Source organism: Engystomops pustulosus, chromosome 11, assembly GCF_040894005.1.
Source record: "Engystomops pustulosus chromosome 11, aEngPut4.maternal, whole genome shotgun sequence".
Classification (NCBI taxonomy): domain Eukaryota; kingdom Metazoa; phylum Chordata; class Amphibia; order Anura; family Leptodactylidae; genus Engystomops; species Engystomops pustulosus.
Window position 1 is genome coordinate 14,825,516 of NC_092421.1, and position 18,611 is coordinate 14,844,126.

Consider the following 18,611-nt stretch of genomic DNA (forward strand, 5'->3'; position numbering starts at 1 on the left):
AAGGAAGGGAAGGGATTGGATGAGGAAGGGATTTAGGGGAAACTATTCTATATAACATAACCATCAATGTTCTTTAGGTGTAAAAAGTCATCTAGACCCTTCTTGAAGCTCTCTGCTGTCCCTGCTGTGACCAGCGCCTGAGGCAGGCTATTCTACAGACAGTAAAAAAGCCCTGTCGCCTCTGGTGATTAAACCTTGATTTCTCCAGACGGAGACAGTGCCCCCTCGTCTTTTGATTTGATTTAATCTGGAACAATTTACCACCATAATTTCTGCATGGACCATTCATATATTTATATAAATTAATCATGTCCCCTCGTAGTCATAGCTTTTCCAGACTAAATAAATCTAGTTGTTTTAATCTTTCCTCATAACTAACACCCTCCATACCCCTTATCATTTTACGTTGAACCCTCTCCAGCTCCAGGGCATCCTTTTTATGGACCGGTGCCCAGAACTGGACAGCATATTCCAGGTGAGGCCGAACCAATGCCTTGTACTGTAGTAATATTACATCCCTATCAAGAGAGTCCAGACCACTGCTGATACATGACAAGATCCTACTGGCTTTAGAGGCAGCTGATTGACATTGCATGCTGTTATTTAATCTATGAACTACTAGTACCCCCAGGTCTTTCTCAACAAGGGACTCTCCCGGATTTACTCCCCCAAGGACATATTTTGCCTTTGGATTATTAGCCCCCAGGTGCATAACCTTACATTTATCCACATTGAACCTCATTTGCCAAGTGGATGACCAAATCACCCTGCAGCCTATGAACATCCTCCATAGACTATTACACTACACAGCTTGGTGTCATCTGCAAAAATAGACACAGTGCTATTAATTCCTACCTCTATATCATTAATACATATAATAAATAGTATTGGGCCAAGCACAGAACCCTGGGGTACACCACTCATAACTGGTGACCATTCCGAGTAGGAATCATTGACCACAACTCTCTGGATACGATCCTTCAGCCAGTTTTCAATCCAATTGCAAATGATTCCTACCAAACCAATAGCCCTAATTTTACCCATCAGGTGTCTATGGGGGACAGTGTCCAAGAACACAATATCCACAGCAGCTCCTCCATCCAGGCATCTGCTCACCTCTAGTGCATGTTGTAATGTAAGATAATTAGCAGGTACAAAGTGAAAGAGAAATGAATGAAGCAGAGAGTTGCACCCGGCTCGAGGTGTACGTGTCATATAGTCAATGAAGCACCATGGAGACCAGGGCTATTGTTTTTGCGGCTGACCTAGCCTTGGTCACATGACTTACAATAGCAACAAGTGCTAGCCAGTAATTTCCTGACACAACAAACAAGTATTTATCAACTTTTGTTTTTCCGCGTTGCATATTAATAAAGGGAAATCACATTTGAATTATGGACATATAGTAAGGCTATGGATATTTGTCAGACACATATAGGGACGTGGCGAGGCTGAGACGTCCTATTCACACTATGGGATCAGGTGTCTCCCTTTCAGGATGTGTAAGTAGTAACTTTGTTTATTCATTCGTTCCTGTTTGTAGTTGCCTTTATGTTGGTATAACACAGCAGGTTTCTGTATGTGCGGGAGGATACAAACAATAGACTCATAATTTGCTGATTTGGTGCCTAAAAATGGCCTCATATAGTTAATACTTTACTGTTTTTTGTTTTAAGAGCATCTGTTACCTCTAACATGTCTGTTTTAGTAATACTTGTATTCCCCATTGAATATTTTTATGTGGTGCTATTTCTTTATTGTTACTTTTATACTTCTATACACATATTGGGGCACATTTACTTACCTGGTCCCTGCGCGATCCCCGATCCGGAATGTCCGCCGGAATCGACATCTGAAGATCGTGCGTCTGAGTTCCTTTATGTGTCGCTTCCCCGCTGAAGTCCGCCGGAGTTCACCTTCTTCTTCCCTGTGTTTGCGACACAAATTGCTTTGTTAAATCCCGTGCGTAGTCCGAATAAGGCGGATCGTCCGATAGGCCGGCCCCCGATTTGTGTCGCATGAAAGCCGGCGTCGATGTGCCAAAATCCGATCACGTGCGCTAAAAACCCTTTCTAAATGCGGCGCACATCGGAAATTGTCGGGTATTCCGATGACAGTGCGGACCGCAGACCCTTAGGTGTTACCATCTGAGGTGTGTCCCTATAGAATCTGGCACAGGCAGTGCTGTATATTATGGTCACATCCACTTGGTAGTTGACTTGTAAATTTATGGAATAACATGTGACAGGCCCTTTTTATTGCTACAAATGACAGGTCCCCCACTAGATGTGACAGGTCCTCCACTAGATGTGACAGGTCCTCTTTAACCCTACATGTGACAGGTCCTCTTTAACCCTACATGTGAAAGGTCCTTTTCAATGCTAGATGTGACAGGTCCTCCATAACACTACACATGACAGGTCCTCTTTACCGCTACATGTGACAGGTCCTCTTTACCACTACACATGACAGGTCCTCTTTACCGCTACATGTGACAGGTCCTTTTCACACTTCAGTTAAGATGCAGCTTTCTACATTTTACAGGTGAACATACTATTAAATATAATAGACAGTAACCAGGATGGCAAACTCCCAATTTGGGAGCTTGGATAAAGCAAGTTGCCGTATGTAAGGTGGCACTGGGGGCATGCTGTTCCATTTCACCATCATTTGCATATTCCATGCTGTTCCATCACAATATATTAACTGTATAATGTTGAATAGTCTATCCACACCATCAGAGTATTTCTATTAAAGTATATGGTATTCAATCTAAGACTTTTTTTTATAACTGAGAAGATACCCAGACCCCTCATTACATTTTAGCTAAGAAGGAGGATAAAATTTGTAGTAATGCAAATGAATAATCTGTAGGTATATATTGCATTAAATATGGCTATTTATGCATGGGCATTACTGTAATATGTTGTCCATAAATAGGAAATGTATCAAATTCTAAAGTTATCTTACATCATGCACTAAACACAAAACTATTCCTCTTGGTCTGGATGCAGCATGGCTGGGGACATCATCATTCTGCAGTGCTGCCAGGGCTGAATGAGAGGGAGGGAACCAGGGCTCCATAACTGTAGAGGAGATATTGGCCTCCACCAGAGTTTCTGTTTTGGATAAGAGAAAGTTGTTATGTCCAGTAGGTGGCAGTATTACTTAATGATGTTACCTCCTGCTAGGACTGAAGAGACATCATGGCTGACAATGTGGAGAGGCTGAACAGAGAAGGAGAGGAGGATGAGAAGGGAAATTTTTAGCTTTCCCCCATCTGCCTACGAAATAGAGAAGGGGCTGCCCAGTCCTCTGCCACTATTATAAGGGCAGTGACTGTGCAGTATACTGGGAGGGTGGTCATACGATATGGTCCAGGGGTGTAACCAGAAAAGGCAGGGCCCAATAGCAGACTTCTGCATGGGGCACCCCTTCCCCTTAAAAATATATACATATTTGTACTCAAAGACATGTTTATACATTCACACACATTTATATATTTATCTACAGACATATTGGGGCACATTTACTAAGGGTCCGCACACCTCTTTCCGGTGGGTTTCCTGAATATTTCCGATTGGCGCCGCAGGGCCACAGGGGCGTTTGGCGCTCGCGATTGGATTTTGGCGACGATTTTCATGCGATACAAATCGGTGGGGGGGGGGGGGGGGCGGGCCGTTGGACAACCCGACTGATTCGGACTAAGCGCGGGATTTAAAATTCAAATTGTGTCGCAAGCCATGCACTCACATACACTGGGAAGAAGAAGGTGAACTCCGGCGGACCTGAGCGGGGAAGCAACACATGCAGGATATCAGGTGCACGATCTTGGTGAATTGCGCCGTACTTCATCCTCGCCTGACAACGCACCTCGTTGATCACGACTGGACCGGGTAAGTTAATGTGCTCCATACAGTTCTACACTAATATACACACACATTTATACACATACATGTATACACTCATACACAGATTTATGCACTCATATATACATTTATACACATATACATACAGTATATACAAACTCATACAGTGTATACACAGTGGGGCACATTTACTAAAACAAGAAAAGTCAGACAGAAAACTGGCACACGGAATTTAGTAAATGTGCCCCAGTATGTACACATACATACATTTCTACACATATACATATATAAAAGCAAATTTGCACACATGCTCTGGGGCTTAACTGCAGCGGTAGCAGCCACAGCAGGGACCCCCGGCACACTAAAAAATGGAGGGTGGGCATCATTATATATATATATATATGTTATGCTGCACATTATACAGCATAATGGCCCACATTTATCAAAAACTAGTTCAGTCTGTACTGGGTGCAGTTTGCCTGTGGAGTGTGCAGATTGCGGCAGATTAATCAAACTGGCGCATGCTCTTCATTAATCTGCACTACAAGGTAAGGGTGCGTTCACATGTTGCAGTTAAAACTGCATTGCAATCAGCTTTGAGGTGGTTTTAGGTGCAGTTTTGTCAATTGAACAGGTGAAATACATGAACTGAACGGGTGAATGACATTTGTGGAGCAGGTTTCCCCTTCAAAATCAAATTCACCCGTTCAGTTCACGCCTTTCACCTGTTCAATTGACAAAACTGCACCTAAAACCACCTCAAAGCTGATTGCGATGCAGTTTTAACTGCAACGTGTGAACGCACCCTCAACATTTTTTTTGGTGCACTTTGTTAATGCTGAATTGTGGCAAAGACAGATTTGTGGCGCACATCAGTAATAATCATCCTCCACAGTACACAACATGAATCGGCAGCTCAGACAAGAAATGTTGGAGGAAAGGGAGGGGACAGCATAAAAACAGGACTAGGGATCACTCATCACTAATTCCTAATGTCTTCTTCCCAATGTTGTCAGCAGCTACAGGGACAGTTCTGTGTAAGTGTATAAATGTATATATCAGTGCATAAATGTGTGTACTTAGGCTATATTCACACGAACGTATGGGGGACGTATATACGGCACACGTGCGGCACCGTACCGTTCCGTACCCGGAAAAAGATAGGACCTGTCCTATCTTTATCCGTAGTACGGCGCCGTGCGCCATGTATCGCTATGCCGTTGCCCGCTACGGTACGGTACGGGCGGGCAACGGCAGTGTGAATATAGCCTTAAACTTACATATACTTACAGGGGTTTGCCCATGAAAGGAAATTCTCAAGTTTCAATCCCTAATTACACAGTAGAGATAATTTGTCCCCCTTTAATTTGTCCCCCTTACTTTAAAATTTTACTCAGTTGTATTACTGATTTAGCTTCTATCAGTGTAAAATCCCAGGGTGTGGGGAAGTACTCTCTAAGCAGACACTTCATGGTCCCTCTAGTACTGTGTGCTGACAATGTGGTTGTATTATCAGGGACCAAGTTTATATACACTTTCATGTAGCTTCTGAACATTCACTAGTATCTGATACATAGAAAAAGAGAGATGAGACAGATCAGAGATGAGAGATGATGAGGTCCATGAGATGCATATTACACACAATGACATTCTCAGCCATAACATACTTTGCTATCTCAGCCATAACCTACATTGTCAGCTCTCCTGTGCCTCCCTCTCCTGGATAAAGACCTTATCTGCCTGTAGCTTGTAGAGTAAGTCTCCTCACGTTGTTGCTTGCCGGAAGGAAGTCTGTGTGTGAGTGAGCTCATCATTGAATACAACGGGAGGGGCCAATGCAGAAAGATGCTCAATGCAGCGTCAGACATGGGAAGAATCTGTCCCTAGACTTCTGATCTGTGGTCAGATCCCAGGGCACCTGAAATTGTATACACCAGGACCTCCTTATGTAAAACACCCAACTATTTTTAGTTATATTATAAATTCAGATTGTTTGCTCACTAACCTTAATGTGACCATGAGCGATGCACTCTTTTCCCAGTCATCGCTTCAGATCCAACAAAAGCGCTTCAGTCTTGTGGTCCCTTTACACTGATCAATGGCCAGGCAATAAAAGTGACCATGAGCACATATATATATGTTCTGATTTATTTTTTTCCTCCAGCAATCTCATTCTGCTGTGCGTGTTCACAACATCACCAGTAAAGTTAGTCCGGATCCTGTGGAGCAGAAGACGACTGCCCCCGCAGAAGAGAAGTCACCAGAAGAAAGTGGAGTTCCCTTATTGATGAAAGAGGCTGTGCAGTACCTCTCTACCTTTGGTAGGTCAGAACTTTATACATGTAATTTAGTAAATAAGCTCATAATATTTTCTACTAGGAAATAATAAGGTAAGGTTCCCTTCTGAATTTAAGTTACCGTATATATTCGAGTATAAGGCGACCCAAGTATAAGCCGAGGCCCCTAATTTTACCACAAAAACCTGGGAAAACCTATTGACTTGAGTATAAGCCGAGGGTGGGAAATGCCTTAATCACAGCCTCCCCAGCATATAGCCTGCCGGACCCTGCCCCATAGTATATAGCCAGCACCTGCCCCCCAGGATATAGCCTGCCAGCCCATATCCCCCAGTATATAGCCAGCCCCCTGCCCCAGTATATAGCAGCGGGGAAAGGTGAGTTTTGATATATATATTTTTTACTCGAGTATAAGCCGGGTTTGGGTTTTCAGCACATTTTTTTGTATATATGGTACTAGGTTACTTTGTGGACTTTTTTACATACACTGACAAGCAAAGGGCTACCAACTTTTGACTCATTTTATAAACAATAATCCCAATAAGTCTCTTGCATAAATTTAATTTGCAACTATTAAGTTTATTCTTAGTTACGGAAGTCCATGTCATAAAACTGTATTTTTACTGTTTTTGCTCCTAAAATCTCAATGATCATTTGTAGCATTTTGTAAATCCAACAATAGAATAGAATAAAACTTTATTAATCCCGTTGGGAAATGTGGGTTTTGTGCATCATTACTCCAGGCAAGGCATGACCAGCGTTTCAAATAATAAACAACACAAATAACATTACAGTTACTACCTTAATTTTGGGGGGTGGGGAGAGGGTTTGGGGGAGGGGGAATGAGGGTGTGACTTAGTCCTTTGCTGTAGCCACCGTGTGGTTGAATAGTTCTATTGCACTCGGGATGAAGGAGTTGTAGAAGCTTGTGGTACGGCAAAACACCTGGTGGTAGCGATAACTTTTGTCGCTCCGTATTCCACTGGGCATTCAAATATTGATAGGAATCTTCTCTCTTCCAGGCCTGGAACACAAAGGGCTGTTTAGAGTAACTGGGTCACTGAAGAAAGTAATTGCTTTAAAGTCAAAGTATGATGGTGGAGAGCCGGTGGATCTCATAGAAGAAGGTGACATAGATACTGTAGCAAGTCTTCTTAAACTTTGCTTGAAGGAACTTCCCGAAGGTGTTATCCCTGAATCTACTCAGTCTTCCTTCATCACTGTTTACAAAGGTAATTACTGTGCTTCAGGGCTGCAGTAGACACAATGGGGCAAATTTACTTACCCGGTCCTGTCGCAATCCCCGTTCCGGACGGTTTGACAAAGATGAAGTTTGGCGCGATTCACGTAGCTCGTGCGCCTGATTTCCTGCATCTGTCGCTTCCCCCGCTGAGGTCCGCTGGAGTTCACCTTCTTCTTCCCGGTGCTTGTAAGTGCGTGTCTTGCGACACAATTTGAATCTTAAATCCTGCGTGTAGTCCAAATCCGTTGGATTATCCAACGGCCACGCCCCCGATTTGCGTCGCCAAAATCTGATCGCGTGCACCAAAAAAACCTGTTAATTGCGGCGCAAATCGGAAATCGCAGACGAAAATGCGGTCCGCAGACCTTTAGTAAATGAGCCCCAATCTTACCATATGTTATCTAGAATACATCAATACATTTATATATTTTGTTTTCATAGATTACAGATCAGAGGAGGATGAATGCAACAAACACCTGAAGCATCTGATTGAAGGCCTGAGCCAGACTCATTTTATTGTACTACATTATCTATGCACTTTCTTTATCAAGGTGGCTTCTTATAGTGAAAAAAACAAAATGACATTGGAAAATCTCGCTATTGTTCTTGGCCCGAGTTTCTTCAGGTACTAGGATTTTTGTGTGTAATAACGTGAATAATAACAACCGGGAGGATTAGACTTCATGCTCTGACATCATACTCACCACCTACTTGAATGATCCCATTCTCAATGCTTGAATGGAGCAGACCATGTACTTTTCATTGAAGTCAGGTCAATGAGAGTGACATAAATAGCCAATCCAAAAAAAGAAAGGTAGGAGCACAAAGCCAAACTTTAGAAACATGTACAAACAACCTCATTGGTTTAAAGAGAACATATCAGGTGGATTTGGGCACTAAACCAACTTCAGGTCCTTATGTAACTATGGTTTAGTGTCCCAAATCGTCCTATATGAGCTTTGTCTGTGGGCACAATGCAAAAAACAGAAAAGTTTATACTTAGCTAGATGCAAGTCCAATGAGGCATATCAGAGTCACTGCTGGACTGGGGTAAGTATAAATCTTAGGTTTTTTTGTGGTTATGGACAGGAATCATATAGGACAGTGATGGCGAACCTTTTAGAGACCGAGTGCCCAAACTCAACCAAGACCCACTAATTTATTGCAAAGTGCCAACACAGAAATTTTATTTGTGATTTATACTCCCTGCTCCTTCACAGCTTTAATTGATATCGGCCTCCTGAGCAGGGCCGGATTAAGGGTGTTTTTGGAAGTATATAGAAAGTCAGCCCCTGTAGTATATAGCTGCCAGCCCCCTGTAGAATACAGCCTGCCAACCCCTGTAGTATATAGCCTGCCGGTCCCCTGTAGTATATAGCCTGCCGGTCCCCTGTAGTATATAGCTGCCAGCCCCCTGTAGAATACAGCCTGCCAGCCCCCCTGTAGTATATAGCCTGCCAGCCCCCTGTAGTATACAGCTGCCAGCCCCCTGTAGTATATAGCTTCCAGCCCCCTGTAGAATACAGCCTGCCAGACCCCTGTAGAATACATCCTACCAGCCCCCTGTAGTATATAGCTGCCAGCCCCCTGTAGAATACAGCCTGCCAGCCCCCTGTAGTATATAGCTGCCAGCCCCCTGTAGTATATGGCTGCCAGCCCCCTGTAGTATATACAACCTGGCCGCTGTAGTATATAGCTGCCAGCCCCCTGTAGAATACAGCCTGCCAGCCCCCTGTAGTATATAGCTGCCAGCCCCCTGTAGTATATAGCCTGCCACCCCCTGTAGTATATAGCTGCCAGCCCCCAGTAGAATACAGCCTGCCAGCCCCATGTAGAATACAGCCTGCCAGCCCACTGTAGTATATAGTTGCCAGCCCCCTGTAGTATATAGCTGTCAGCCCCCTGTATTATATAGCCTGCCAGCCCCCTGTAGAATAAAGCCTGCCAGCCCCCTGTAGAATAAAGCCTGCCAGGCCCCAGTAGTATACAGCCGCCAGCTCCTTGTAGTATATAGCCGCCAGCCCCTTGTAGTATATAGCCGCCAGCCCCCTGTAGAATATAGCCTGCCAGCCCCCTGTAGTATATAGACTGCCAGCCCCTTGTAGTATACAGCCACCAGCCCCCAGTAGAATACAGCCACCAGCCCCCTGTAGTATACAGCCACCAGCCCTAGTAGAATACAGCCACCAGCCCCCTCTAGTATACAGCCACCAGCCCCCAGTAGAATACAGCCACCAGCCCCCTGTAGTATACAGCCACCAGCCCCCTTTAGAATACAGCCACCAGCCCCCAGTAGTATACAGCCACCAGCCCCTGTAGTATACAGCCACCAGTCCCCTGTAGTATACAGCCGCCAGTCCCCTGTAGAAAATAGCCACAAAATATAATATTTTATACTTACCTCACCTTCCCTTCCAGTGATCCCACGATGCTGCAGGCTCTTCCTCGTTCTTCAGGACACTGAAGAGACAGCTGCCATCGCTGGGGGAGATCGCTGATGCACTGTTTTGGCGGCAGCATGTAGTGATCGGACGCGTGACGTCATCACTCGCCGCTGGCATCCCATCACAACCTGCTGCTGCCAAAGCAGTGCATCGGTGATCTCCCCCACCGATGGCGGCTGTGTCTCACTGACATCCTAGACCCCTATGTGTGATGCGGGCGGCCACGGGCTGCTGAGTATCGCACACAGAGGCAGTCGCTGAGTCGCTGACTGTTGGAAACTGTTAGGGGCCCCTTTAAAAGTGAAAGTGGTGGGGGCCCGGGGCTCGAGCCCCGCGAGCCCCTCCTTTAATCCGGCCCTGCTCCTGAGGACACCAATAAAGCAGAAAATGGAAGAAATTTGGATGATCATTGTAGCTTCCCCCCAGGGTCCCATAAACAGGAAGAATTGTCAGGGCTGGAGCAGGAGCTACAATGATAATCCAGATCTGTCCACACCTTCCCACTCCTCCAGTAGTCCCAGGTAGAGCTGTCACTTTAAAATAGCTCTGTGCACAGCAAGTCCTGGGCTGTCTGGGAATTCAGGCATATACCTGGAGTCCTCTCTGGTCATGGCCTGGGTGCCCACAGAAAGGGCTCTGAGTGCCACCTCTGGCACCCGTGCCATAGGTTCGTCACCACTGATATAGGACAATATGGAACACTAAGGACCTGTGGTTGGTTCAGTGTCCTAAATCAACCTTTAAATTGATACGGTATTACGTTTGGGGCCCCTTGTATGCCAAGTCAGCCCTTGCTATAATGAAGAGTTACTTGTTTCCAGATACTGTATTTTCCGGCATATAAGACGACTTTTAAACTCATGAACTTCTTTTCAAAAAACGGGGATCATCTTATACTCCGGGTGAGGGGGGCACTTTATTGAAACAAGATTCAATAGGGTGCCCCAAGCAGCAAACAACCACTTGTAACACCTGCAATCGGTGCTTGCACCAATCTTAGGCTACATTCACACTACAGTATGGGGGACGTATATACGGCCGACGTATATACGGCCGATATACGTCCCCCATACACTTCTATGGGCTCACGGCCCTGTACGGGAGCGGTACGGTGCAGCACACGTGCGGCACCGTACCGCTCCGTAGCCCGGGGAAAGATAGGACATGTCCTATCTTTCCCCGTATTACGGCGCCATGGCCCATACATCCCTATGGAGAGGGGCGGGGGTGAGCTGCGCTCACCTCCTCCTCCTATCCCCGCGCTGCCGTGTGCCCGCTGTACTACGGCGCGGCGGGCTCACGGCAGTGTGAATTTAGCCTTCTACGGCGGAAAATATACATCTTATGCCCCAGTCCTCTTATAGGCCGGAAAATACGGTACTTTGATGTATCTGTTTCTTTTTGAGTAGGGCATTGAGAAACACTGGTAGAAGTTAAATGGCCGTTTCTGTGGTTAACCTAATTGTTGACCAGTTACAAATAATGATAATCCTTACAGGGTGGGTACACATTTGGGAATTATTTCTTTTATGATCACATCTACTATGGTCTAAAGATAATTTCACTAATTGGTTTTCAATAAAATTTTTTCCATTTTTTTTTCCTCTGTAAAAGCTCTTTTCTCCACTCCCTGCTTAGTTGTTGTCTTTGAAGAGAAATCTGTCAGGGAAGCAACCTTGTGGCGAAATGGGGGTAATTTATCTTTAGTCAGGACATTTGTGCGTGTCTTTTCTTTTTATTTTCTGGGTTGTGGACTTGTTCGATTTCTCTTGGAGGTTGATATATCAGGCAGCTGAGTCTGTGGGATTTACACAAAAGTCTCAAACTCAAACAAGTTTATTTGAGACTTTTAAACCAATATTTGTGCCCAAATTGCAACATTTTCATACGTCCACCTTTGAATTATATATATGAAATGATACATCAGGAGCAACACTGAAAAATTCCTGCAAGGCTAACTTTGGTAAGTGAGTAGAAAAGTCGCAAATTTAGGCGCAAATATATCAAATGTGCCAAAAATGTCTGAAAAATAAGATAAATGAGATAAATGACCCCCAATGTGTAATTCTGTCAGTAGTTTCTGACTACTAGGAGAACACCAATAAGAGGTACACATCTGGGTACATGTGTCTTAAAGGAAATCTACCACCAGGATAAAGAATTGTAAACCAAGCACACTGACATACTGGTGAGTGCCCCCCCCCCCCCCCCCCCCCTGGAAGGTTCTGCTTTTCTTTTAGCTTCTTAGGACCTTATTTTTACAAGAAAAAGGGTTCACAAATTATGCAAATGAGTCTCCGGGGTTCCAAGCTCCATTGACATCTATAGAGTCTGGAGCCCCGGAGGCTCATTTGCATATTTTGTGAACCCTTTTCCTTGTAAAAATAAGGTCCTAAGAAGGCTCACCTGCATAATTTTTAAAACCTCTGTTTCTTAAAAACAAAGGCATACAAAACTACAAGGAGAGCAGATCCTGCCAGAGGGGGCGCACACTAGCATGCCAGTGTGCTTGGTTTACAATCCTTCATTCTGGTGGTAGTTTTCCTTTAAGTTTGGCTTTGTACTCCTACCTTTCTTTTTCTGATGATGAGATTTATTTTAGGAGTTTTGCCTTTTTTAAAGGAGATAAGGTCTCTAAATATAAAGTCCCCAAAAAGAAGCAAGCATCTCTAAAGTATTTCCTGCCAAGAGCAGGAATAGATTTGTGAGGTTTTTTTGTGACTTCTTACAAAAGGTTGAAACTTTAACATCTAGAATCAGGTGATTAATCGGGAAACACTGCAGGGGCATTGGACCAGCACCAGCACCGCACCCACAGCACATGCACAGTGAGGCTTTAGTACACTGGCTTCACTATGCCACTGTGCAGGCGCAGCGAGTTCTACAGCGGAACATAAAAAGGGACTCCCTGTAGGGCAATTTGGGGCACTAAAAAGAACTGTGACTGGAAGAAAGCAGACATGTTTTTCAAATCTGAAACAGGTTCCCTCACAATAGTATAATAATAATAATAATAATAATAATAATTTTATTTACATAGCGCCATCATTTTCTGTAGCACTTTATAGGGGACATTCCGGAGAATTGGTGCAGCTTGGGAGGAATCCTAAGTTTATAGCATGGACTCCACTTTCAAAGGTGTTGTACAGCTACTGTCCTGGACTCAGCAGAAAAGTCCCACATTTTGAGTACTGTCCTACTTTCCAGGGTAGAAGATGCCATCTTCCGGGGTACACTAAGATGACATTACATTGTATAGAGGTATTAATCAGTCAAGGGTAGCGTGTATAATTTTTGTGGACAGCCAGTCCTCATTTAAGTGGCAGTGGAAGGATAAAAGTGTTGCATAATTGTTTTTTATTTATTGTATAATGTCTTATTTTCAGCGTCCCATTCAGCCCTACGGTTCAAGAGGAGCAGAATCTATGTAATGATTTATTATTGCATATTTTGAAGAATTTTCAGGAGTTAACTGCTGATCGAGCGCAACAGGAGAATATCGAGCAGGTACAGATTAATTTGCCTTATCTAGTGGTGTGTAAATTTGATCATAAACATAGGAATTCAGATTCTGACAAATAGCTAGTAAATGAATTGCAAGTATCTTACACTTGCATTGTAACAGTATCGTGTCCATAGTGACATCCTGATTCAAAATAACATATGGCAACTCTTATAGAGGCAGGAATCCCATTTATGGACTGTGAAATGTGAATGAACTGTGTACAGTGGTGCAATAGGCCAAGTTTCTCACAGACCCAGGAGACTTTGGGGGGCCCAAAGGTGTCTCCTCCCAATTAGTAACAAAAAGTTAAACTATAGTAAAGGTACAGGTGTCAAAGAGTCCAACGGAATCAAACGGCATACATTGGTTTTTGCATAATTGTGGAAATGGATACTTACCTACAGGGGCTAACTAGGAGAGGCTGGGCCCCATAGCAGATTTCTGCATTCGGGCCCCCCTTCCCCTTAAAAAAAAAAAATATATATATATATATATATATATATTTAGACTGCATTCACATAAGTGTGTGGCCACCCGGCCCTAGCCTGGCAGGCACACATCTGGCACGCTGGAGAGGAGGAGAGGTGATGGCGGCTCACCCCTCCCCTCTCCATAGAGAATAGAGCCGCATGGTCGTTCTTACTTCCATAGATAGAGCACATAGAGGCGATCCAGGAGAGAGGTGGGAGGGCCAGGAGAGATGTGGGTGGAAGCCGGGAGGGGCCCAGGGGCACACGGCCCGTGGCAAAGCCCTGCAGGGACCGTGCATCCCCGGGCCCCTGAACCTCAAGGGCCCCGTAGCAGCCATAACGGTAGTTACGCCACTGCCTACCTAGAACAATAAGGGTAGATAAATGGAAATACTCAGCGAAAGTCCAAACATCACACAACGAAAGAAAATGATGGATGCACTTAAATTTACAACATTCTTGGTGATTACAGTTCACAGTATGGACTTTATGGCACTGACACTTTATAAAGTATTTTGTATTATCATGTAACATGAATTTTTGCACATAATAATATGTAAATTTTACACTGATTCTATGATATTTGATTCTGGAATATGTTAATGAGGAGGATGGAATTATGTGGTCATGTGACTATTTTGTGTGTGTATATATTCCTGTGTCTCAGCCTTATCACTTGGCTTTAAAAAGGCTCACACTGAGCCGAAACGTTGCTGTTCATTGCGTTATGGAATAAAGAGGACTGTTACTTTTTCTAAACCTGAACGTCTTCCTTTTAACATTTATATAGATACATAGGAATATAGAATAGTGGAAAAACAGGCAGCACTCCAATTCTGATTATAATCCAAGGTTTATTTAAATAGTGGTGAGGTTTCAGTGACATTCGCCTTTCTCAAGCCTGGGTCAGATTATAATCAGATATTCAGTTATACGTAGCACTCATTGCATAAGACAAGGCAGTATGGAATTTTGAGACAACAAGTGGGTAATTGCACTTTAAAATCTTCCTGAATTGTGTTACATAGATATATTCCACTAGAGGGCATTATTACCCTTTCAATGCTGTGTCCTATCAGTTCTTTAGAGAGACCGCTTCCATTTTGTGGTTTTGTGCTGCAAAAATAAAGTTTCAATTAAGAAAAATACAGAAAATACAAATGTCAGCTAATTTGCCAAACTTTGTATTATTTCTAATTCGGTATTACCAGTACAATGATAACAAAGTAGTTCATTGGGTGAAGATGATTCTCATGACCCACCCTTCATCAGCTCCTATATAAATACAGGCGGTCCCCTACTTAAGAACACTCGACTTACATACGACCCCTAGTTACAAACGGACCTCTGGATGTTGGTAATTTATTGTACTTTAGTCCTAGGCTACAATGATCAGCTGTAACAGTTATCACAGGTGTCTGTAATGAAGCTTTAGTGTTAATCCTGATTCTAATGAAAATCCAACATTTTTAAAATCCAATTTTTACAGAGACCAAAAAAGTTCTGTCTGGGATTACAAGGATAAAATATACAGTTCCGACTTACATACAAATTCAACTTAAGAACAAACCTACAGACCCTATCTTGTATGTAACCTGGGGACTGCCTGTATGGGCCTTTGGGGACCCATTACCATGTTAGAGGCCCTCTCCATAGCCGGTAAGTCTTTGCTGCATATTGCATGGACGCCGCCATCTTGCCAAGGATCATCGCTCCCCAAGATGTCATCGGGGAGAGGCGATCCATCGCCATGACAGCCTTGGGTCTGTCGAAGACCCAAGGCTGCTTTGTGTTAACCCATTCATTACAATGTGCTATCAGCACAAAAAAAGTTATAGATTTTTGAAGGTGGGGAGTGAAAAATGAAAATGCGGCGGGAAGGGGTTAAAACTTGTTTTGCCCCATCTCAAAAAGTGGGATTTCTAAGGTGGTTTGTAGGAGGTATCTATCCGGTCATCTGTCACCATATACTATATCATATATACTATAAAGGTAGATCGGGTGGTAGGTGGATGTATGGGACGTGAGGATAGCCCTTTTTTGGGCTAATCCTCACGTCCCGGCTATCTTTTAGTAAACTTTAATAAGCGGGTATGTAAATTTTTGTAAGCGGCTTCTGGGGCATGGAGTAGCCGGACACGAGGCTACACGTCGCGGTTACTCCAAGCCCCAGTAGCCTCTTTTCCGTGTACCTAGGAGTGTGCCTAGGAGCTATGGCCGCGCAACCGCAGGCCTGCATTCTGCGCATGCGCAGAACGCCGGGTACACGGACAAGGGGGCGCAGCTACGAGGAGCTGCGTGACCATGATGCAATGGTAGGCGGAGAAAAGAGGCTACTGGGGCGTGGAGTAACCGCGACGTGTAGCCTCATGTCCGGCTACTCCACGCCCCAGTAGTCAATTAAAAAAATTTGCATACCCGCTTATTAAAGTTTACTAAAAGATAGCCGGGACGTGAGGATTAGCCCAAAAAAGGGCTATCCTCACATCCCATTCATCCACCTACCACCCGATCTACCTTTATAGGTAGAATCGTGGTGGTAGGTTCCCTTTAAAGAGATGTAAAAATGAAATAATAAAAATAAACACATTTAGAAGTTTAGAAAAAGTTCACAATAGGCCTGATGAGGACTAAACATTTGCCAAAAGTTATAGCAAACTTTCTCCGCTGGTGACAATGTGATACAAGAAGAAAGAGCGCTTTAGTGAAAAGATAGCAGCAGTGATCTTACATACGGTTGATGTTGTCCTTTACCTATCATGTCATCCAGCTATTTCAGGGTCCGCTGAGTCAGTGGAGCTTTAGACAAGCTGGATCAACCGAAACATGAGCAGTTGTTTGTTACGACTGAAATAACTGTTCGCAGCAATAACAAAATAAGTGTTAACCTCAAAGAAAAAATGCGGATTCCAAGCCTTAAATGTTTAAACATTTAAACTTTTTATTTATCATTTTTAAATACAGGCGGTCCCCTACTTAAGAACACCTGACTTACAGACGACCCCTAGTTACAAACACACCTCTGGATGTTGGTAATTTACTGTACTTTAGCCTTAGGCTACAATAATCAGCTATAACAGTAATCAATGGTGTCTGTAATTAAGATTTATTGTTATTCCTGGTTCTTATGACAACCTAACATTTTTAAAATCCAATTGTCACTGAGACCAAAAAAATTTTTGACTGGGGTTACAATAATAAAGTATACGGTTCCGACTTACCTACAAACTCAACTTAAGAACATACCTACAGAACCTTTCTTGTATGTAACGCGGGGACTGCCTGTATTAATAAGGTGAAAGAGATTCCACCTGCCTAATTGCTTCCAATGTAAAAGCCCAGAGGACCCATAGTCCTCACCCTTATTATGCTAATAAAGGAAATCTACCATTTGCTTTTATACGTTAGGAGCCAAACATACCTTGCTGTAGCTACACTGATACAGAAACATATCTTGTTTAATCCATTAAAAAACAATTACAAAATTATGATGATGAGGCTTTTTTCGCTCCTGTAGCTCCTCAGAGCTCTCCTCACCCTAATCATCCACTGCTTCAGCCTTGTCCTGCCCAGCATAAGCCAAGAATACGCCATCACTGTGTTGTCCCTGACAGACAGAAGTAATCGATCGCTGCACCATCCCCCAGCTGCTGTGTATGAGTTATCCAGCTCAGGTTGATCAGTCCTGTCTGGACAGCTCAGGCAGCTTTTTTATGAACCGCAATCAGTGTAGCTACTGCAATCTCAAGGTATGTTTGGTTCACAATGCATAAAAACAAATGGTAGATTTCCTTTATTTCCTTTATTGACCAATATATACAACATTACATAGTGTGACAGAACATATGGGGCAACGGGCAACATAGAAATAAGGGTAATAGGGGCAGGGTAAAGGGGGTCATTAAAGGGGTTGTCCACATTAAGAAAATAATTGATATGGTTTGTGTAAAGTAAAGTTATACAATTTTCCAATATACTTTCTGTATCAATTCCTGACAGTTCTCTAGATCTCTGCTTGCTGTCCTTCTATAAAAAAAACTTCTATACTGTACTTACTTCCGGTGGATAGAAATCAGTCCCTGGTTATGTGATGTCACAAGGGTACACAAGCTATTATTATCACACGGCTCTGATTACTCTCGGTGATAATAATGGCTTGTGCTACTGGTGTCCATGGACATGTACAGATTTCTATACATCAGAAATATAAAAGCTTTCTATAGAAGGACAACAAGCAGAGATCTAGACAACTGTCAGGACTTGATAGGGAAAGTACAGTATATACTCGAGTATAAGCCGACCTGAGTATAAGACCCCTAATTTTACCGCCCAAAACTGGGAAAACCTATTGACTCGAGTATAAGCCGAGGTTGGGAAATGCATTGGTCACAGCCTCCCGATTCTCGTCGCGGCTCCCGGTGGCTCCTCTTCTATCTTCTCTATGCTCTAGTAGCTGGCAGAGACGCGTCCATGCAATCTGCCGGCCGGCGCACACTATGACCTCATCAGCGGCGACACCGATGCATCATAGTGTGCGCCGGCCGTCAGATCGCATGGACCCGTCTCTGCCGGCTACTACAGCATAGGGAAGATAGAGGAGAAGTGCCGGGAGCCGCACCGAGGATCGGGAGCCGTGAGGAGCATCGGAGCGTTGGAGGGTGAGTATGTAAGTTAATTTTTTTATTGACTCGTGTATAAGCCGAGGTGAGGTTTTTCAACACATTTTTTGTGCTGAAAAACTTGGCTTATACACGAGTATATATGGTATATTAAAACATTTTTT

The 18,611-nt window shown here is 43.7% G+C and overlaps 1 protein-coding gene across 8 annotated transcripts in view; it reads left to right on the forward strand.

The window, feature by feature from the left end:
• Positions 1-1,346: 1,346 nt before the first annotated feature.
• FAM13C (family with sequence similarity 13 member C) overlaps positions 1,347-18,611 on the forward strand; it is a 190,421-nt gene continuing 173,156 nt past the window's right edge. For 6 of the 8 annotated variants that reach the window (XM_072131200.1, XM_072131202.1, XM_072131203.1 and 3 more), the window contains exons 1-5: positions 1,348-1,502; positions 6,034-6,190; positions 7,189-7,398; positions 7,851-8,034; positions 13,240-13,360. In XM_072131200.1, the coding sequence (XP_071987301.1) occupies positions 1,473-1,502; positions 6,034-6,190; positions 7,189-7,398; positions 7,851-8,034; positions 13,240-13,360 (702 nt within the window). In that variant the 5' untranslated portion in view covers positions 1,348-1,472. Of the gene's footprint in view, positions 1,503-6,033; positions 6,191-7,188; positions 7,399-7,850; positions 8,035-13,239; positions 13,361-18,611 lie in introns of all 8 variants that reach the window. The other 2 variants (XM_072131207.1, XM_072131206.1) reach the window with 2 other exon arrangements.